The sequence below is a fragment of the Notothenia coriiceps genome, unplaced genomic scaffold (genome assembly GCF_000735185.1).
Source record: "Notothenia coriiceps isolate Sejong01 unplaced genomic scaffold, NC01 NC01_scaffold00000288, whole genome shotgun sequence".
Taxonomy (NCBI): domain Eukaryota; kingdom Metazoa; phylum Chordata; class Actinopteri; order Perciformes; family Nototheniidae; genus Notothenia; species Notothenia coriiceps.
Window position 1 is genome coordinate 167,122 of NW_011332989.1, and position 22,896 is coordinate 190,017.

Sequence of the window (22,896 nt, forward strand, 5' to 3'; positions counted from 1 at the left end):
ATAAATGTATTGGTACTCTGAATAATACTTCTTCCACTACTGCATGTTAGCAGTATCATAGACAGAAAGGTAGCATGCTGAGCTATTGCTAATGAGCATTTAGCTGAATCCCTCACTTGCATAAATCCACAAGAAGAATGTTAGCATTTAGCTAGTGTCTTAGCTACACCCATAATGCACCTGCAGGCATCCATGTGGGTTTGTTTGATTTGGGTACCTTGCTGTCCTGGCCGGGTGGCGGATACTGCAGGGTTTACTCTTTTTATTTTATTTTATTTTACATTCAGTGATGTATTATTGGCGAGGACTTTTGTGCAGTTTGAGTCTGAGAACCTGGGAAGAAAGAGGCTGGGTTGACGGGTTATATTTCCTGTTGGACTTCGCGGTGAGTACAACAACAAACCACTGTACAAACATGGCGCTGTCAACAACCACCCTATTGCATAGTGATTATTGGTGTGTGATGCCCGTAAATGCCATGTTATGCCATGTTATGGGTCTATTTTCTGCTTTAATGCGTGTGTTTGTGGGCTCTACGTAGCTGCTGTTGTGTTAATATTGTTTATACATCTCTGTTTTCTGCCCTGTTGATGTTTTGGCAATGGTACTGTAATAGCTTAAGTACATTTACTCAAGTACAACATTGAGGTAGGCTACTTTTACTTTTCTTCTTGAGTATTGAGTATATTTTCATGTTATCCTACTTTATACTTTTACTCTGAGACATTTTCCAGAAACATTTAGTTTTTACTGCACTACCTTTTTATTTTACAGATTTAGTTATTTGCCACTTTGCACATTTAGATTACAAATATACATTTTTAATCAACTAATTAATTATTATATATTATTATAGGTTAAGCTAACCAGTATTATATAAAGTCATTCAGATAAACCCTACTTTTACCAAGTGATGAAGAGATTATTGCATCAATAATTATAATACAATAATGTATATATGGTGCTTAAATGTGCCATGAGTACTTTTACTTTTGGTACTTTAAGTATATTTTAATGCTCACACTTTTTTTACTTCTACTTGAGGACAATTTTGAATGCAGTACTTCAACTTGTAACAGAGTACTTTTAGTTTTGCTACTTTTATTTAAGTGAATCATCTGAGTACTTCTTCCACCTCTGTGTTTTGGTCTTGTGTTAAAGTGGCAGATTAGTTCTTGGTTTACAGTTTCAATACTTGATCCACCCGCCGTGGTGTCCATGGCACTTTTGGTGTATTGTTGGTTCATTTGTGTGAGTTTTGTCCTCTTAACTGGTAAGACTTTCCTGAAAAAGATGGTTGTTTATTGATCAATATCCAGTTGCAGGCACAGGCTTCCAAGCAGTAAATGTTTTGTTTTTTTACTCAGTTGCATGTTTACCATTCAGTCTAACATTGGCTAACCTAGGCAACCATTTCAGACCATGTAGACTGCCTACTTGTGCAGCAAAACCCTAAAGTGTATTGAATTGAACAAGCTTGCATTTAATGGTTGTGTTTTTTGTTTTTCTTTCAATGTGAATTTTAAATCTTCCAGTGTGTGCAAATGCAACTTGATATAAATTGAAAGTCTCTTTATTAATTGTTCTGTCTTAATTGACACTCATCTAATGTAAAGGCAGATTGAGAGGAAAACAACATTTAAGGTTCCACTTTTTCCCCAAATTGTCCAATTTCCTGCATATATTTCAACTGAAATGTAACACCTATTTCCTTCAGATACTAGAGAAAAAAGGAACCAATAGCCGCTTCAGAGACTAATAACTCTGTTAATCTGCACAGGAGGTGTGAAAGCAGAACGATCTTGATGTGGGCGACTGTGAAGACAATGCAGTGACACATGCATGGCAACAAACTCCAGGATCAGATGGTCAGTGATTCATGATGACAGCAGATGAGAAGCCAGCCTGCTCCGTTATTTAGAGCAGATTGATGCCACACAGTTCACTATTCACTGTTATCTCAGCTCCATTGTTCCTTCAAGTCAACTCCCATTAAGTGCACACTGATGGCCTCATTAAAGGGGCCCTATTATAGTTATGGGGGTTGTCCCTTTCCTGTAGTGTGTCATATAGGTTTTTTGTGCATGTAAATGGTCCCAAATCCCAAAGTTCCCTCCAAAGGGAGTTTCTCTCCCACACACCCTAGGGGCAACTGTGGCTGCGAGGGAGTGCGTTCGTCTTTGGGTTCGATCCCAGCCCGTTCGGTCAACATGTCGATGTATCCTTGGGCAAGATATTTAACTCTGCTGCTCAATTAATCGTATTTTAAACGCAATTACGATTATGGCTTGCAACGATTACGAAAAAAACGTAATCGAAATATAACGATTATTTTTTTTTTTTTTTTGTTTTTCAGTTGAGTTATACTTAAAGTTCAGGGTAATCAACTGTTCAAAACATACTGTTCAAACATTTTTTCTCCAATAAATTGATGTTTTCAAAGTAAATGGATAATCGTTTTTAATAATCGTGATATCAATTATTGACCCAAATAAACGAGATTATGATTTTTGCCATAATCGAGCAGCCCTACCCTGAGATGCTCCCGATGGCTAACAGTGTGTGAACGTGTATCAAATGTAGCTTCCCTAGATCAAGTGCTACTGCTCTGCATGAATGAGGTGTGAATGGGTGAATGACTCAGAGTATATAAAGGGCTTTGAGGGGTCGAAAAGACCTGATGAATCGCTTTATAAGTACAGTCCATTTATCATTTACACCCCATCAATCTGAAAATGAGCATAATAGGGCCCCTTTAACAATATTGATATATTATTGCAATGAATGAGTATCAAACTTGCAGACATAACACATTCTGGAAAAGACAACTTTTTTCGACATATTTAAAGGAACTTCTCCAAAATAAACAAAAAGGTTTATTCAACTTTTATGACAAGTGAGTTAAGAAGAAAAGAACGCCCACACATTGCATATATCATCATTTTAGAAAGAACTTCTTCACAAGACTTCACAACAACGCGATAATAAACTTTGACATTTAAAAAATAGGAATCGGGTCAGGGAAGTGTGTAATACTGTGCGTGTGTGTGTGTGTGTGTGTGTGTGTGTGTGTGTGTGTGTGTGTGTGTGTGTGTGTGTGTGTGGGGACGAGGCATGTTTTTCCTCAAAGACCTTCAGCTATGTGGTCAGGTTCAGATTCAGGAAGTGAAAATTTAGATGGCTGCTGTTTGCAGAGGACACTCAGGGGATTCTGTGTGTGTGTGTGTGTGTGTGTGTGTGTGTGTGTGTGTGTGTGTGTGTGTGTGTGTGTGTGTGTGTGTGTGTGTGTGTGTGTGCGGTCTTATCGTGCTGTCAGGGAGATATGAGGTGTAGGGAGGACGAGTGAGATTAAAAAGGGAAGAGGAAAACGATGAGGAAAAGAAACAGGATATAACGTCTACATTTCAAAATCTGACATTTTTCCATCTGAAAACACACATTTTTGGCTCCAATTAAAAACACTACGTTCGCTGCAGTAAAGTGCTGAGGAGAAACCAATGCGGTCCGTCCACAAAAACTACTTATAAACAAGAGTGGGAGTGCTGAACCCACTTCTAGAAATACACACTGTTTGTATAAAAGCAGGGAATATTACAGAAAGCAGCAGCATATGATAAATGGAATGAGTTTCAATCTAAAAAAGAGGTACAAAATAAAGAAGTTACAATCTGACTGAGAACCAAAATTAGACGCTTAATGTAAATAAATATTGGATTTCATTTCCCATTTGACCGTCAATCGAACATCAGAATGTTTTCAATATGTAAACCAGATAAAAAGTAATTTCCCAAATCTAAAAGTTTCCTTTCTGACTTTTTTATTTGAGTCATTGAAGGTCAAAAACAGTCCTTTTTAAAAGAAACGTTTTATATTTCTTATTTACTTTCACCATATGAGGGCCTTTCCAATACTTTTGAATCACTGACTTCTAAGGGTAAATTAACAATTATCTGATGATTTGCAAGAAAGTTTGGAAGTGATGGCAATTGCACCATCAAACAGAGAACAAAGGCTGAAGGTCATTTAAACCTGTATGCTTTGCTTACTAAAAGTACTTTCAAAAAGTCAAGCCAACGCTATACACACAAATACATACAATCAGATTTGACCTTAGGAAAGAGCACAAATTCACATCCACGTTATTAAAAACAAGTAAAATATGAGTGAAGTATATACAAAGTATTTCAAGAACACACATTGCATTGTTAAAGTCATAAAATCAGTATACTTGTTTGATTAATTAGATTTCATACACAGACGCTGACTTATAGTGTCGAGATCCGACTCGTGCGCTCAGCTTCCCGAGGCACCGTTGATATAAAAGTGGAAGGTGCATGCACAGCTTTACTGTCAGTCTTATAAAAAAAAAAGCACAATTAATTAATTGATACAAAGGCTACGAAGAACATCTTGTTTTTTCTGTTTATATAAAGCGCTCAATCTACAGATCGGCTTCCATCACATCTGTTCTCTCGGCAGACTTGCATTGAGGAATTTCAACCTTCTTCTGGTTTTGGTTTTAATCCAAAAGTCTGCGTTTTGCATTCGAAAAACAGCACAGCTGTCAAGAGAAAAAATGTCCAGAACAACTTCCACAAATGTTTGTCTTTCAAATGACGGTCTTTGGAAAGAGGCAGCGGCGTGATGGGATGCCCCGGACCAAATGTCATCCGTACAAAAACCTCTGAGTTAGTGTGAACAAGATCCAAAGTTCAGTTGACTTTGAAGATGCTGAAGATGTGAGGCGAGGCGGAGGGATTGCCCAGAGAGTGGAGTCTGAATGCAGAGCCTGTGATAGCCTGCAGCTCCGTGCCCTTGTCCAATCGGAGCAGGCCGGACACCTGGCACGGCTTCAGGAAGTGGAAAGGGTGGGGCCCGGCGGAAGGGGTCGTCCCGTAGCCCTCGATGCACTGCAGCTTCTGAGGCCTCTGGCCGCTGGTCACCACGTCCAGCTTCACATACTGAGACTGCTGCTCGTTGAACAGCACCTGAGGAGACAGAGCAGATTACCATCAGCACAACATGTTTCTCCTCAACCGTTCCAACGAAAACGAACCGACTCTACCTCTGGATTTCTGAGGCCCCGCTATCGTTTGGTTAGATTTTCTCCAGACTTCTGTCAACCTGACAAAACCGAGATTACCCGAAACCTGATATCCACCCCTCCAAAAATACATGATAAGTACCAGTACATCATGACTGATGTTTGTACAAAATAATGGCTGTTTTTAATGAAGCCGCTTAAGGGAAGGAAACTTAGAAGTGGGGCTGCATCCAAAGACTGATTCACTTTAGTTGCATGAAGGAAATCTAACCTTTCATTGCCACTTTACCTCCGGAATAAGAAGGTTTTGTCTATTGAGAACATGACTTTCAAAATGAGTCCTTTGTCCCTGGCTGAACCAGGGTGAAGTTGTTGCTAGCTGGTGAAAGTTAGCGCCAAATTCACTCATGTTTCACCTTAGTATATTTGCATTTGTTGTCTGCCATTTCCTAGCCTTCTCTTGGATGCATGCATACAATTGGAGGTTGACACGCGAAAACGTCCCAAAGATAGCAAAGTGAAGGAAAGTAAAATATCCAGGCCCAGGGCAGCGTCTCAAATAGTTTGATACCAGTGCCAAATAGTGCAGTTACCTTCCTCAATACCTACCACATTTTGGTACAAAGACTAACTGTATCCCGTTACATGTTCAATTATCTAATCTCCGCCACAGGGACTACATCAAATCAGCAAGGTTATTGATTGCAAGTGGGCAACATCATCAAAGAATCTCACCGATCCAGCATTAACTACCTGGCATTTGAGTGATGTTGGCCTTTGTTAATAAACTACAACTCCCAGCACAAACTCACCTGGCAGAACAGGAAGTAGACGCCCGCTTTCTCCACAGTGAAGATGCCGAGTTCCTTGTTGTACTTCACCGCTTTAGTCATATTCAAGGTCCTCTCTTCCCAACCCTTTATCACACCACCTTCTCCCACTGACACACACACACACACACACTCGAGGTTAATCATGCCACAGACAAAAATGTCACAGATTATCTTCCATCCGTCACTTTTACGACTTACCTTGCTGAGAGGAGACTTTGGTTACTGGTGGAATGTAACGGAGACATTGAAAGAGAAGGGAAAGTCAATTAAGATTTTACGAGTGCAATCGTATAGGAGTATATGATTGAAACCACTTCTGCAGATGCTACACGAGACGGCTATAAGGGATCTGCCAAGCTACTTACTCTCGAAATGAGACGCCGCTTTCTTTCCATTTCCATTCCTCCCTCGCAGCGCCCCCCCTTCGGAAAAGCAAGCAGAGACAGAATATGAATGGCAGAGAAGGAATACGTCTGTTTTTTTTATTAAACAATCATTCCCATCTGTATCTCTCTAATAACATGTGTTAATTTGCGGCCATTGAGATTAAACCTGGCTCTTTTTTTTTAAACGGGATTAGCAGATGGGCAAAGGATTTCCTGTCACGTGCTTCAAAATATTTCCTCAAACTGTTATTTTCAGTCAGAGGAGTGTGCCTTTTTTGCCTTTAGGGGCTAATCTTAGTGCCAGCTGGTCGCAGTCATCTAGAAAAAAGAAGAAAAAAAAGAGGCGAGCGAGATAGAGTAAGGGAGGATGGAGAGCTGTGTGTGGAGGGGGGGGGGGGCAGACAAACACAAGATAGACAGGGGGAAAGTGAAGGCATTAAATGAAGCATGCGAGAGCTAAAAACGTTTAATAAGAGAATTGAAGTGCTGGAAAAAGAGAGGCAAAAAGGTCTCTAGCTCTTCTGTGAACCGAAAGAGTCGATTAAGAAGTGAAGCAACAGCTACTCAGATAAATACAATAAATAAAACATTAAGAGGCCAAAGCAGCAGAATGCCTGCTCTTGTTACTCACTAACGGTTTATTTTAGCCTAAAGGGAGCGATTTCACACAGATACAACTAACGTAACTAAGAAGTACATTCTTTATGTTTGGAGACGGAGCGGCCAAACACCGGGGCCCCCTCCGATCGCACAGGAATATTAAGTCCCTGCTAAAATAACTCGCAGGTGGGTGACCCTGTAGATTTAGGATTTGCTATGGCCGAGTGTAAAGCCCTCAGGCTGGCCAGAGTTTCCTGACTTAAGCTGTCAGTCATCAGGAGAGAACATAACAGCAGTGTGCGGCTGAAACGCTGCACCGCGCCGGTGGTCAACTTTCCACAAACTGGAAAAAGCTGTTAGCCCTATGAATTACAGGCACAAACGCAGGTATCGGTTAGGAAAGAAAAAAGCCAATATCTGCAGGATATAAATAGATACTTTGGTGAGACACGCAGCTCTCTAAATGAATCCTTTTGTCAGGAGAGGGTTCACTCGCGGACACAATGTGAACCATCAAGCAGAAACCCGTGACGGTGACGCAAGCAGCCGCTATAAATACTGCAATGATAGGTCATCAAATATCACCGCTTTCACAACAAATCATAGCTGTGTTAGTCGTGTGCTCGGAGGGGAACGGAAAAAAAAATCGTATATCATTGGCCAAAAGCGTGCAACAAGGCCTCCGTCCCGCGCCAGCTGGTTTCCTGGGCTCTGAGGCCGCGCCGGTCAGACCTGTAATTTCTGAAATCCAGCTGCCTACTTTATCCTGTGTCAACTTTTAGCAGCGGGTTGCGCCTGTGGCCCGCTAGACCTGACCAAAGTGGCATGTGGTGCCAGCGTTTGTGTCAAATGTCCTTCCCAAAGAAAACAACAAAGCAGAGGCGAGGGCATTGTGTCTGTGGTGATTTGGGGCAAAGCTTCTATATGTTATTGGTGTGGAAGTAAGAGTACCGTTTCTTTTCACTCTGTGCCCGACCAGCAGCTCTCTCTTCTCCAGAATGAGCTGAACAATGGCCTTCCTCTGTGTGTTAACCTGTTGAAAGAGAGAGAAAAAACGCACCATTAACAAATGTCCAATAAGTTTATTATGACTTTTTTCTGGCACCGCTCCAACTCAGCCACAGACGGCCTTTCCCAGCCACATAAACAGGCTCCTCTCTTCCAGTATGCTGCCCCTCGCTTCAGAATAGGTCTACCACTTCCTCAGAGACGCGTTGCGACATCTAATGCATGGTTTTAGTGCTTGGCATTCCTCGCATCTTTACTCCTGTTTCTGAGAAAGAAATCGTTTTTTGTCGAGCTATCAAAGTTTACAAATCTTTGGCAGGGGGCCTGAGTGACCGAAGAAGGCCTTATTAAGCAAGAGGGATAGTGGCTCGGGATGTTTAAATGTACTGCTACTGTGGAAATGGAGGCAGCGACTTGCTCTTCGCTCTCCAGACGTTCACTCACTGGCTCTCATCAGGAGTTGGCCAACGGTCAAATGGACAGAACGGGGGCCCCTTGGGAAAAGCTCCAGCATCAACACACCGTGTGTGTGTGTGTGTGTGTGTGTGTGTGTGTGTGTGTGTGTGTGTGTGTGTGTGTGTGTGTGTGTGTGTGTGTGTGTGTGTGTGTGTGTGTGTGTGTGTGTGTGTGTGTGTGTGTGTGTGTGTGTGTGTGTGTGTGTGTGTGTGTGTGTCAACATCACACACAGCTGACCTGTCCTCCTGATATCAAATCCAGTGCAACTACGTTTTGTAAATACTGTGAACTTGAAACCAGAAGAGTTTCCATCAGCTCCTTTTTGAAGAAATTATTTGTGATGCAACCTCGTTTAGAATTTGCTGCAAGTGCAAGAAGTCTTAACACTGCACTATGCATGAGATTGCACAGAGTTCAGCACTGCTTTAAATCCTAACCTGTGAATAAGAAAGCTTTGCATGTTGCAAATGCTTTTTTACACTTGCCTCACTTTATCACCGAGCCTCTGCGCAGTCAGTACAAAGTGCTAACAAAGCCAAATAGTTGAGGCTTTCCAGTGAATTGAGATAAAACTGGAGCACAACTGGCACCAGAGTAATTAAACATGGCGGGGGCAGCAGCAGAGGGGGGTGGACACAGAAATAAGCAGTAACTCCCCACAACCCTGACTGCACTTATTGGTAAGCAATAAAAGTGCCAAGTAGAGAAATGGTGCAATAGAATAGAGTACGTGCAAGGGGGGGAGAGAGGAGGAGGAGGGGGTGAAGTGTGGACTTGCATTTTTCCATACACCCCCCGCGAACATTCCCGTAACCGCAGCCACACACAAAAAGTTACATAACTAAACACTTAAAGCTCTGAAGTGGTCGCGGGGTTGTAAATATTAGTCTCGGTGCGAGTATGCATGCTATGCGTAAGAATGCAAAAATACAAACCTGCTCTATTCGGTCCTGCAGGATCTTGAAGGACTGAGACAGGTCCCGCGTTTGTCTCCAAGTCCACGCCGTGAACAGCGCGCTGCAGGCGGCCAGGGACAGAGCCACCAGGGCCAGAGAAGCCCAGAAGACCCGCAGCTTGCGCACTCTCCTCCTCTGCAGAATGCGATGCATGTTGGGTGCAGATCAGACTGCTACTCACCGCCGAACCCCCACTGCCACTTCATTCCAGCAGAGCATGAAGTCCCTCCAAAGTGTCTAAATGTCCATTATAGGCTGAGAAACAAGTGGACAGAGTATGCTTTTCACGCGTCGATCTTTCCTGTTTATCTCAGGATTGTGTCTAATAGATGAGGGTTCCCGATCTTTTCATCCACATCCTCCAACTGCGTCCAATCGCAAGAAAAGTGCAAGCTGCGCACATGAACTGTTGCATCCTTCTGCCTGCGATTCGTTGACTCAGCTCTCTTGTCTTCCCTTTAAACACCGCGCTGGGGGGTCACTATTAAGGCAGACAGACTGAGCACACACATGAGATCCAACACACACGCGCACACACACACACACCCGGAGACTTGGAGTAAACTTTCCTCGGTGCTTTGATGTTGTGACAGTCGCGTGCGTCCGCAGTAAAACCTAACGATGTGAGCGCAGGAAAAAACAAACGAGGCGCACCGGGGCTTCCTCCGCTTCTGCACACACTTTCATCAACTTGCATGCCCTGTAAATATGTGCCAGTCACGCGTGCAGTACTTCCGGTTGTAACCGCACGAGGGCGGTAGTGCATCGTTAATAACCGGTGGGGATGATCAAGCAAACTACTGACATGTAAAAGATTCCACACTATGTTATTTAATCTATGTATTGCACAATTATCATTGGTATTTTTTAATACAATATTGTTGTTTTACTGTATTTTTACTATGTGTATTTTACATACAATTAATATTTACTTACAATACAAAACATGGCCATCAAATAAAATATGTAGTAGGCTATATAAGGTCCTTGGAATTAAGCCTTTATTTACTAGCTACCACATCAAAGTGATGACAGTATAAGTTATTAATAATAATGAGGCAGTTATATAAAATATTATCCTGAAATTGGCCATTCTGGGAGGCTTTTAGTTACAGTACAATTTGTAATTCAGGACTTTTATCTGTGACATAGGATGTCTACACTATGGTAATATTATTTTTACTTACTTAATTTTACCACTTATAGAAACCTATAAACTGAGCTTCTTTAGGACTAAAATGATATCTTAATTATAATTGTTTTAACAAAAGGGACAGATGGTGTTAGTAGGAATGAAATGGCACTCTGCCTAAAGTTTCCCTTTTTAATAAATAAATGTTCCTTCTTTTAAGCTTATACCATATAAGACTATATATTTCAAGTAGTTATTTTTCCAAATAATTTTTTTAAATGTATGTTTAGGTATTCTATATTTTGATATTTTTTTTATAAATATGTAATTAAATCCTTAAGCACATGTATAGGAGAAACCATGGCATTGCACCTTAATATTACATCTTTATTATTCAAACATTTCAGACACATTACAACTTTTTCTCTGCTGGAAAAAAAATGTATTACTGCACTTAGGTTCTTTGTGACAACTTAACAGCACTTCAATTGTGCAACTGTGCTCAAAACATCAACATTGTGCACCGTCTCGAACAACCAAATACCCTGCACATTAAAATCGGAATAAACCCCCTGACATTTAGTCATGTTTTTTAGCCCAAGTTGCTCTTCAATGCGTGTTTTATTGCAAAGGTTTCTCACGAGAAATTTGTGAAACTCTTAGGAATCCATGTTGGGAACAAATCCTCAAGTTGTATAATTTAAGGCTCTGTGTCTGGTTTCTGATGGGAAGCCGCCGACAGGAACATTTATAAATATCTCTTCATGTTCCCTCGGAGTCTATTGATTTTTTGAGGTATGCACTCTCGATAGAACAATGACGGCACTTAAAATGCAGTCATGAGAGGAACGTATTTTCCAACCCAATGTCCCAAATCTGAAAAAAACTGTGCATTCTTCACTCAATTATTTTGTAAACAAAGTATGAAATGAAATGCAAATTGCAAAACCCACTAAGCAGGGTCAGTGGTTCTAACTTGTTTAGATAGAGCAAAAACAAACTAAATTTAACCCACAACTCAGACTGTTTTCATTATACTGCTGGAAATGATACAGAAGGCCGTCTTTAAAAAACAGAACAGAGACTGGATATGAAACAGAAGTGCAAACCACAATAATGCCCTTTTTCCTTTTAGCATGACGGCTTCAAAGACAGGGACTGAGCCATCCAAGACTTTTATTTTTCAAATTCCACCAGATGGCTTTTTCTTTTGCCTGATTTCGAAGCTCATTTCTTTGAAAGGAGCCCAAAGAGTTGGTTGTTTGGCTGCATGGAAGAAGGTTTAACTGACTCATTTACTCCACCATTTCATCCCTTAGTACATACATAGCAAAAAAGGAAGGAAGAAGAAAGTGCAGGATTGTGCTTCACAACAGCTTTACAGCACTCTTCATCTGGAAGACAACAGGAGTGGTGACTAGTTCTCGTAGATTATTATACATTTAAAGGGACTCGTTTCTAACAGTCTTACAGTGACACACATACAGCACATCTTGGCTTTTTAATGCATAAACTGTTTTTGGGATTATTGTGCAAAAACAAGGATTTCATTTCTAGAGTAATTATTTGTAAAGGTGCTCTGGGTCATAACATATGACAAGGGAAAACCACAAAACACATACTTCATTTATTAGTTATGTACTGTTTAAATGTATTGCATAGGCCCCGTTCCAATACTTCCAACTAATAAGTAAATTGATCGGTTGCTAAACCCCTTTAAACAGAACAAGGCATGGCCGGTAGATGTTTATGTATGTGCAGTGCGAAGCAAGAGCATTACCTCGTACGTTAAGAGTTTGGAAGGTTGTGTCTTATTTAGTTTTTATCCTAAATGCGGAAACACCAATGTTAGCTTTAATTGTTAGCATGCCTGGCTAACTAGCACCAGTAGTAACTGAGCATTACATCTAAAGCTCACGTGCATTTCCATCTAACTGCGGGATTACAAGTTAAGCATGGTGTGGTAGCCATATCTGATATGGTTTATGCTAACGTTAGCGCTCCTGTCCTGTTCCTTATTGGATTTGGGAACGTTTTAATTCCAGAAAATCTAGTGAACTGATGCAGACAGTTTTCAGCCAGTTTAGTACAAGCTAATAAGTTGATGCTAACTACAGCTAACATAAAGCTAGTTGTTATTACACAGTAGTTGTTGTGATTTGAGAAGCCAATAACATTGACAATCATCTGCTTTAAGTGTGTGAATCCTGCTTTTGATTCCCGCTATGTGAAATAGTTGTTTAAAATGTTGAAATCCGCCATTTATATTATTGTGCTAACATTAAAAACGTTATAGGCTTAGTAACAGTAACAAAGGGGGGCTTATCAAACAGTCAATATTTTTAAATTATCTGCTTTTTGATTGTCATTGTCGAGTTTTGGAACAGGGCCGCTGAGTGGAGCTCTATCCCTGCACTGTGTGACCTCACGGCTGCAAAGGTCAACCTGTCCGGCGTTGGGTTAGGGCTGGGCCAGGTGCTCCAGCGCCTCGCCCTCGCAGCGCATACAGTGGTAGCCCATGTCAGCCGTGACGTCGAAGCTGCCCTGGCTGAGGTAAAAGTCCATAGATGGCTTGTTCCAGTCCAGGACGGTGAAGTTGAGCTGGTTGCAGCCGGCAGCTAGGCCCAGCTAAAGGAGCATAGACATGAGTACGGCTGTGCTGACATTAGGTATTTGAAAGTATCTAAACTGCAAGAGAAAGGGCCCAAGGTCCACCCTCCATAGAACATATATTTACTGTCAGTGCCAAACTTTGGGCGAATGTTTTACTCACCTGAGCTACTTTGCTCATTAGTGCTTTACCAATGCTTTTTCCTGAAAGAAAGATACCATGAATTACTTTTACCATGTCACTCTGCTTACTGTATAACAATAATGATATGACTATTTTTAAGACAATTTGCTTTACCTCTGAACTCAGGCATCACGTACAAGTCCTCCATATAAACAGCTCTGCCTGACCATGAGCTGTAGGAGTAGAAGTAGAGTGCATATCCGATTTTTGTATGGCCTAAAAGAAGAAGACAAAAGTCAGCACACCAGGAACTCCATAGTATACATCTCTCTTATAAGACAAAATCATTTATATTTCCATATAACTTTGCATACCTTAGGCATCCCATATCAAAAAAACATTGTACCACAATTTGACAGAATTGGGACTTTAAAAAAACACGTTAACGTGGACTGTCAGGTTCTGGCAGCCTGTCTTGTTCACAAGCATTGTACAATTATTGTTCAGTGTTTCCCCTAGCATTGTCTTGGAGGGGCGCTGCGCCCCGCCAACGGAGCCCCACCAACGGAGCCCCACCAACGGAGCCCCACCAACGGAGCCCCCCCCAACGGAGCCCCGCGCCCCCCCCCCACCCTGAAATTCAAGGTGTTTAAAAAAATAAATAATTATATATATTTTTTATATTATTATTATATAATATATAGCACCAAATTGCAAATAATCTATATCTACTGTCACTTTTCACATTAAACATGTGCTCTTTTATTAAATAAACTAAACGCTTTCATTTTAAGTTGTGAGTTTAGTGTTTTTGACCCTAAGAAACACTGATGCATTAATCAATAACAATAATCCACAGCTCCTCTCTCTGCTCCTGAGGATTTAAAAAATATATATACCCCCCCCCCGCTCAGGCAGCACCCCCCATAGCAGTAAACCTAGGGGAAACACTGTTGTTTATCTTGCTGCTAATCGGCTAGATTTCAACATGGCACTCACAAGTTAGCACATGTTAATGTTCTCATTACTGTGTTCTGAGGAAAAGCAGTTTGTTAACCTTATTATATAAGCAGTGTGTAAGGAAACAGGCCTCATCTGCAGGCTGGTGGTCATTAAGAAACACAGCTAATGAATACAGATTGACGGACTCAGTAACTGGGGGGCAACAAGTGTTAAATGCAGCATCTCTATAGCACGTGTTTCTCACTTATTTAAGAAACATTACACCTGTTATTTTCCTGCTATCACATTGTAGCTGTGGGCACTAATATTCATCAAAGGTGCATTAAGCTGCCCTTCTTTTTTATAGTAATAGTTGATAAATGACATTAGTTTTCACCTGACCGCGGTTAATTTGAGCTCCTCGGGCGTTTTAGTGTCTGTCGGTTCATTGTTTTGGTTCGAACACACCCAGCGTTACTGCTTTGGTTCACTCGCCAAACTGCGATTTATAAAATGTCTTACTAAATATTGGATTCACTAGTTTGTCGGAAACACAACTTCAATGGAAAGAGATCTAGATTCAACAATAGCTTTGTGAGACCACTCTGAGATTACCAATTGAAATGGACTTTTGGACTCGCAGTAATAATTAGCTTCTAAACAGTTGCTCTAGAAGCTGATAGAGCACCTCGGAGACCTTTGTATTGTCACAATAATGTCACTTTTGGTTGAATAGTTTCTTTATAAGTGCATTGGAATTGTCTCTCCTCTTTATTTTACAACACAAAACTACTCAAAAAGCAAACAAGCATATACAACAATTTGTTGTTTCTTGCTACAGTCCACACTTATAATCCTATTTGGCTAGATGTACGGTACATATTATATTTACTTTAGCTACTTTGAGCTGGGGGAAAAGGCTCAAACCTAAATGAAAGGTAATCAGCCCTGATTGGCTGAGCACCAAGGAAACCTGCTGTTCGGGTTTCTCTGTACGAACATGTTAAAGCATGTTGTTCTTCTTGCAACAGTCCAAAGAATGATGTATTATCAGGCTTTATTGAGGAGATAAAACGACCTGCTAATACATCACTTAATGCCCCTTTCACACCAACGCGTTTTCAGCTCCGGCTCGGAGCTGGAGCCTGAAAAGTACCGGGTTTTCCTGTTCACACCGCAGCGGCGCCGCCTCTTAGCTCCGGAATCTGGTTCACTTCCAGCTCCAAAAAATTGTTGGTCTAGAGGCAAGAGCTTCGGAGCTAAGAGACGGCGTCGCTTACGTCGAGGCGTGCAGGTAACTAAACCCACCTCCCCTGAACATGGGTCGACTGAAGGGTCTCGTCATGCCTGCCTACAAGCAGTAGTGCTGAGCAAAGTGACTAGAAGGCAACCACACATTTATAAAAAGAAACACACTTTATAAAGTCAGGCAACACTAACCAGGCTTCGTGTGATTCTGTTTATTTGCACCTTACTCTGACCATCCGTTCACTGTTATTGATCATTGTGGAGAGAGGCAGACGTTTTGTATTATAGCAGCTATCGGATGGAATCAATACATGGGCTGCACAGGTTGTCATGTCCGACAACACAAGTAGAATCATAATGAAAAATATGCCGGTAAACTGTGCCTGTAGAAAACGGCTCATGCCACAATAGGATAGCAAGTAGTCAGTTTACCTTCGGTTGCTATGCTAACATCACCCATTTTATACCAGAGAAACTTTCATAACGGCGTTGTGATGCCAAACAGCGTCAATTCAGACTGACACACATTCACTTAAGGGGAACTGGGGATATGTATCAGCTGCTTGTGTGACAGTCAGACAGTGAATACTTTAGAGCCGTGTGAGCTAACCCGGATCTAACGGGAGAATAAACTCCCCTGGAAGAGCAGCCAGCACTGCAGCGGTCGGTCACAATGAACCACGGCACTCTGGAGAAAAGTATAAGCTTGGAGAAGTCGTTATTTTATTTAATCTGACTTCGTGTGATTAAAAGCAACATGATCATCGACCCGACGCAGTCCCCCGTTGTTGTTGTTGTTGTTGTGAGCGCCGTTGGGGAGCAAATCAGCGATGTAAACGGTGACGTAATGACGCAGCAGCGGCTGCACCAGTCGGGCTCTGGGCGGTGTGAACAGAGCAGGAGCAGAAAAGGGAAACCGGAGCTGGACCAGAAAAGCTCTAGCTCGGAGCTAGAAAGGGAAAAGCGCTGGTGTGAAAGCCGCATAAGAGGTGTAGTGTACCGATTCTAATTCATGGGACAATTGTGTGATATTTGTTTCAGTTTGTATGCAAATATCTCCCTCGCTCAGACATTAACATAATGCTTTGTGAGTAGTCAAGTAGGATGAAACTAGGCTCTTGATGGTTTCCCCAGACCTTCTTTGGTTTTGTGCTGTTCAGGTACTTCAGCGACGATCCCATGGAAGAACGGGTTCTTGGAGAAGCCGTCCTGCTCCAAGTCTGCGCATAAAATACAAAGATACTTCTATAGGATATACTGTTGATGGTTCATACAGAAAATAAAGTCATATTTTGGTTTTTATTTTAAGTTATGGAATTGTTTAAAATGAACTCATGGGAAGGGTTAGGCTAATATGCTACCGTTACATGATTGAAATTCAGGTTACTAGCTGTTTAGCAATGTACAACAACACAACCAATATAGTACATTTACATGAGGGAACAAAAGTATCTGTTGATTTACTAAATGCTGTATCTGTGAGCTAAAACAATGGTAATGCAGACACACAAACTGTTAGTGTGCAAAGGTAAACAGTCTATGTACAAACAAACATCCTGCTGGTGGTTAAGATAAAGATAAGGAGAAATTAGTATGTTACGTCAAATTAAGTTATATTCCTAAGTGAACAACTCAACGTAAAAATGTCAATGGTTACAATGTATAATATTGCAACCACGGGAAAAGGAAACAGAAATAAATAAACTTAACAAATCGGTTTGTTCAAAATTTCTTATAAAGTCTTTCTGCTGATGGAGACAATGCAATATCATTGAAAGCTCCAGGAAGGCTACAAAATGGACCTTGTTGTGAGACATTACTTTGTCCAAGGTCAATGGGAACTATCCATCTCTGCTGGAAATATTGTATGGCCTCTGGATATCACCTTGTTTATTAATGAAGGTCATAAACATTTAATCATAAGGGAGAAGCAATAAAAGGTTATTTTTAAACCGTTGTTAATACAGTACCTCTCTGTGTGACTTTCACATGGTCTGCCACTTTCTCATATTCAGCCAACTCCTGTGAACAAATACAAATACCCATAATTTATTATTACTTCTGAAATATCACAAATACCAATTCCTTCAACTTAAAATGTCCTATAACATGAAAATGATTAACTGAATTTTCTTGTTGGTTTTTATCTAGGCTACTCTCATTAAAATATAGTTTTTTATACCTGATTTATTATTCAAAAATACTGTATTTGCTTTAAATTAATGTATTAAACTAAAACATGTCGTTTAAAATGACACATTTTTTATATGAAATATCTTGGTTTCTTCACATTGTGGTTGTCTTACATAATACACATGCGTAAACAAACACCTTATTGTTATTTATTTTATCATGTTTGTATTTGCATTGCATTTGATATTGAGGTTATCCAAAAGTAAGGTTACTTTACTGTTATATTTTGATACTCAGATGACGTTACTGATTACATTTCTTGACATGTGACTATAGTTGATTACATTTGTACAGTAACCCCCCTCAACCCTGCTTGTGCGCTTCAATAACACCAATACTAAAATGCACATTATCCAATAACAGCTAAATCGTGTTGTATATGCATTATGCACTGACGTAAACCCGTGAGTCACTATCTGTGCACGTGCCGCCTCACCAAGATCATCCGCGCGATGTCCTTGCAGTCCTCCACGTTCGCGGCCCGGATAGAGAAGTCCATGTTGTGGGTGTTTGGGTCTGGGGGTGTGAGGCTCACAGTGTGCCGGTTGTTTACCAAGGGTCCGGGCGGATGTGGCGTGAGAAATGACTGTGGAAGGAAGGTTCCGCAGCTCTGAGCCGTCTACTTCCGCCTGAACATGCTGAGAAGAACTAGCGCCCTCCCCCAGGAAGAAGGCGAGAAAGGGGAGGGTGTCGAAGTCGAAACCAAGCCCCGCATGAAATGCTCCGGACTCAGAGGAAAATATTCCTAGTTGTCAAACTGCGGTACTACAATTTCCGTATCAGTCCGTAACGTCACTGGGCCCAGAAAGATCGTTTCCCATTGACTAACATTGGGAAAGAGACGTCTGTAAATATTGTAAAGAAGAGTAAAGAATCATCACGACTGAGCACGAACGCAAGTGTTTTAACTAAACAAACTACCCAGTATGATTACTTGTACAACCCTTATTAGAATCATTAGGTCCTAAGAGTTGTAAAATGCAGTAAAAGCTGAACCCAGTTCTTATTAGACATCCATGGTCGAAACCCAGGCACATTAAAGCATTAATGGAAAGAGCTGGGGTGGGAGGGGGACTTTAACAATGTAATCTGTTACAATAGCTGGTTACATGTAAAAATGTAATCAGTTACCTAATGTAGGTATTCAAATATAAAAGTAATGTAATCTGATTACTTTCCATTACTTTTGGATTGACCCAATATCAAATGCTAATACAAACGAGAGAAAATAAATAACAATATTTGTTTTACTTAAGCGTTCAATGTAACCTAAAAAAAGAAACCTAGATATTTCCTAAAAAAATGTAGTTATAGTCAAACTTAATACATCAATCAAAAGCATAGACTCTATTTTTGTTGTTGTTATTTTGCACATAGTTAAGTTTACCTTGTCTTTCGAGGACTTTTTTGGTATCCTCCGTGAACCAGGGTCTTGAAACCAAAACTAATTCCTGTACCCTGTACCTTTTTAGTGTTCGCCAAAACTATTCCTCTTTTCTTTAAATGCACATTAGTTAAGTTTAAGTTGTCTTTTCTAGGACTACTTAAGTAATCTATAGGGTTTTTTCATGTCTAGCAACCCTGAACAAAAAGTATTTTAACTTGGTATTATTACCTTACAATTAGTAATTATTGACCATTTTTAAATTTGAGCTACAATCCTTTACAAAGGATGCTTTATTTATAAAGTGTTACCTAATTAATGTGTGCAATTTGAATGAATGTGTGCAATTTGAATGAATGGGTACATTTACTTTAATCAGAAACATTAACAGATTTGATACTCCTGGGTCTAAGGGTGGCGCTGTTAGTCAGCCAATAAGCTTCTTCAAACTGCCTGACCTGATCTTATTTGTCGTGACGCTGTCAGCTCAAAGTTTCCCTTTTGACTTGTCACCATTTCCCCACAGTTTCAGGCTGTACACTTTTCATGTATATAAATCATCATTTAGCTGACAATTTGTAATTTAATTGGCTAAGATCATTAATACTGAAGGGAATACACCTCTTTGATTGAGCTGACCCCTCTCACAGGCTTTTCCTCAGGATAATCTTTACACTTTTTGCAGAGCCATTAGCATTTTCTTAGATTCTCTTACTTCAAGGTTCTTTATTTGTCAAACAAACATAGCTACAGTGTAGTTATGTCGATGAAAATCTTGTGTCCCAGGCTTCTCCAACAGTGCAACACAAAACACAGATAAACAGAAAAATATAGTGCAAATAAATGGTAATCTTAATTTATCCAATGCTTTTTTTCTGGGAGGTAACAAACCTTTCAGCCTCTAGGTGGCCCTAGCGAGGTGTTAGACTTGTGCTGCTGTCACTTAGTTCATTTAATTGTAGTGGCAGATAAAGTTGACCTCCTCTATTACTAAGGCGTACATATTTTTTCCTTAGTCTAATTTTATAGCTTTCATTGCATTTTCAGTTCATGAAAAATACAAATATTGTGTACTGTATATCTTTTGAGAAGATCCTAACTTACTATTTCTAAACGGAAGCTGTTTGACTTTATTTTATGAATAATGAAGATGATTCATGCTGCCGGCCTCTGTGTGGGTTATCATGCGTGGGTGCATGAATGTCATCATGCTCTATAATATTAATATTTCCAGATATCATTCAATCTAAAACAGTCATATTCTACAGAAGGTGTCACTACCAGAGAGGTTATATTTAGTTCAAATGTCCAGTGACGCACAGTGTGGACATGTCATCAAACTGTGATCTTGGTTGTCAGAAATGAAAAATGATTCTCATGAATTAATACTGTTTTAAATGGACATAATGGCAATTCCCAAAAATCCAACGTTTAAGGAACTGAGAATTGTCTTCTCCCGTGGAAGCCTGTCAAATTAATCCCTATGACTCAGACACCCACATTGCCTCTGCAAATGACATCTTCTCATAAAAAGAGAAGCGGTTCAATAAAAATACCTCGTGCATGACCTCACTCTCTGATACCAGCTGCTAAATAATGTCAGTAAAATGGTACCCCACCCACCGCATAAGGTTGGAGGTAACGCCTCCTCTGTTTGAATGAAGTCACTTTTTGTGTGTGTTTATATGTCTGATTAGAATAAATAAGGAGTTCAATGTACTAATGGTGACGACAAAGTTCTGTTCTTATGGCATCTTTACAACAACCAATCACATTTTGTATCATTTGAGATGGAATTGGCCCTGGAATATTTTGAAAACATTTTGGTTTCCTTGCCTATTTCAAAATGGAAGGCACAGATAGGCATCAAACATGTCTTTTTTTAGCTTGTTTTTATTGATATTAACTTAGCAATTACATGGCATGCATTGATACCCCGAGGCCAAATATGTTTTGGGACCCTTATTGTGAGGCAGAGGCAGTGACGTGCTCAAGCTAAACCTTTGTGTTGACACAAAACAAAACCCTCAAGGATTTGTATTTACATTTGTAACTTTTCTTAGAATACAGCCTGAAAAAATTAACTTGCAACATAGGAAAGTAAATCTTGTAATGTATTGTCTACAGTGCAACAGTGTTTATGAATGACTTCTTGATGTATTTTCATAGTTCTTTTCTAAAAGCGAAAGGGCTCTCTGAGACGTTAATCCTCTCTGTGGTTACGGAGTAGTGTAATGATTCTAAGTGAAACCAGACGGCGGCTGGTTGAACCGTGTGTGAAGTCTAAGTTTAAGTAATAATTGATGAACGATTTAGCAGTCAAATATCTCCGGGTTGATGTTTAATGTCTAGAATAACAGTCTTATAAGTTCTCCACCTCACTGGCTTTGGTTGTTTATGTGTTCATTATATACGCAAATGGCCGTATAAATAGAAAACTGTGCTGGGTTTGTGGCTAAAAATACATTTATGAGAGATTTGTCACAGTACATGGCAGTCTGTAGGCTGTAGGGCGGGGAGGAAATGAGCAGGGATGGCCTGGCTGGATACAGAGCATCTGAAGCCAGCTTTCTCCTGGAAAAAAAGGCCGTCTGTGCGACTATTAATAGCTCCAGCGGGCCGGTGTGTCTCTTTAAGGCTGACTAACGGCTCCTTTCATTCGACGCAGGCAGAAAAACCAGAGCTTGCCCACCGTTTTCATCAGCAAGCCTCTCTGGAGCTGCTGATGACGTGCGTAAGACGCCCCTGACAGCTTTTACAGACGCACATAAAGACTCACAGGCAGCTCGAAGCAGAGACTTTGTAGACCATGTTAGTCAGATTGTGAGTAAGAGAGTGTGGGGCCTCTCACACACTCCTAACAAATGCTACAAAGACCTTAAGAAAAACCTGCAAGTATACTGCAAATCTTAGTGTTTTGGGAGTTGTGTGATCTGTTGGACAGTGTTACTGTGGAAACGTAAGGATATGAGGTTATAGAGTGTGAGTGTGTGATGTTGAAAGACTGGAACATCAGATGACCCCAGGTTGCATAACTGATGATGGGCCGAAGGTCAACAACATGTGTATATTAAAAAAAAAAGTCATATTGTAAACCCTTAACCTTGAGTAGCAAAATATTTGGGAAAATGCACATACTGACAGAGAGTATGATTAAAGGTCCCTTGTCATGGCCATTTCTACTGATCATAATTCCATTGTTGAGGTCTACTAGAATAGATTTACATTGTTCAATGTTCCAAACTCACATTGGTTTCTCATACAGCATCTCGTATGTGTATTCACTCTCTGTCCTACATGGAAAAGTTGTGAGCCCAGTGTGCTCTGATTGGTCAGCTCGCCCACTCTGTTCTGATGAGTCCACCACCGTTACAGCGGAACATCAGTGATTATGTGTTACAATGGCGTTAGCAACCAGAAAATGACACCAGTAAGGACAAACAGATGAGAATGCTGCGTGGGGTCTGGGTGCCGTGTTGGCGGGACGTTGCGGGGCTCGCTGCTGTGAGGAGGGGACAGTGTGAGCTCTATTACTGGTGTCTTCCTGGTTGCTGCGTGGGGACTGTCCCCTCCTCACAGCAGCGAGCCCCGCAACGTCCCGCCAACACGGCACCCAGACCNCGTCGGGGAACTCACGCAGCGTCAGAAAATAAAACCCTCTCTCTTTTCCTCCGTACCCAAATCTTTTAAAAACGGGGGTACAACGAGCGGATACAGAGCTAACAATCAGAGCTAACCTGTACTGGAGAGCACATGTGTTTAAAAAGCAGGAAATAAAAAAAGGAACTCACCTTGTGATAAACCCGCAAGAGAAAAAACATTTGAGCTCCATACTCTCTAACAGGGCTGCAAAAGAGGGGTATGAGCAGTATGAGGCATGGCTACAATGGGTGATCTGTTTGGTATTTTAAGCAAAAAACTTCACAGACATGTTTTGTATAGGTATGGCCCTACAATATATGTTTCCAATATAGCATAAT

General features: G+C 40.8%; 2 protein-coding genes across 2 annotated transcripts; both read right to left on the reverse strand.

Annotated features, from left to right (window-relative positions):
* Positions 1–2,856: 2,856 nt before the first annotated feature.
* On the reverse strand, positions 2,857–9,974 carry tnfsf12 (TNF superfamily member 12). The gene is made up of 6 exons (XM_010794160.1): positions 9,263–9,974; positions 7,815–7,896; positions 6,243–6,299; positions 6,076–6,099; positions 5,857–5,984; positions 2,857–4,988 (listed from the first exon to the last, which is right to left on the reverse strand). Exons 1-6 carry the CDS (start codon positions 9,434–9,436, stop codon positions 4,713–4,715), a joined length of 741 nt encoding a protein of 246 aa, XP_010792462.1. The 5' UTR covers positions 9,437–9,974; the 3' UTR covers positions 2,857–4,712.
* An 810-nt stretch (positions 9,975–10,784) lies between these two features.
* On the reverse strand, positions 10,785–18,191 carry LOC104965271 (diamine acetyltransferase 2). The gene is made up of 6 exons (XM_010794266.1): positions 17,969–18,191; positions 17,310–17,361; positions 16,476–16,559; positions 13,324–13,425; positions 13,189–13,229; positions 10,785–13,043 (listed from the first exon to the last, which is right to left on the reverse strand). Exons 1-6 carry the CDS (start codon positions 18,029–18,031, stop codon positions 12,876–12,878), a joined length of 510 nt encoding a protein of 169 aa, XP_010792568.1. The 5' UTR covers positions 18,032–18,191; the 3' UTR covers positions 10,785–12,875.
* Positions 18,192–22,896: the final 4,705 nt, after the last annotated feature.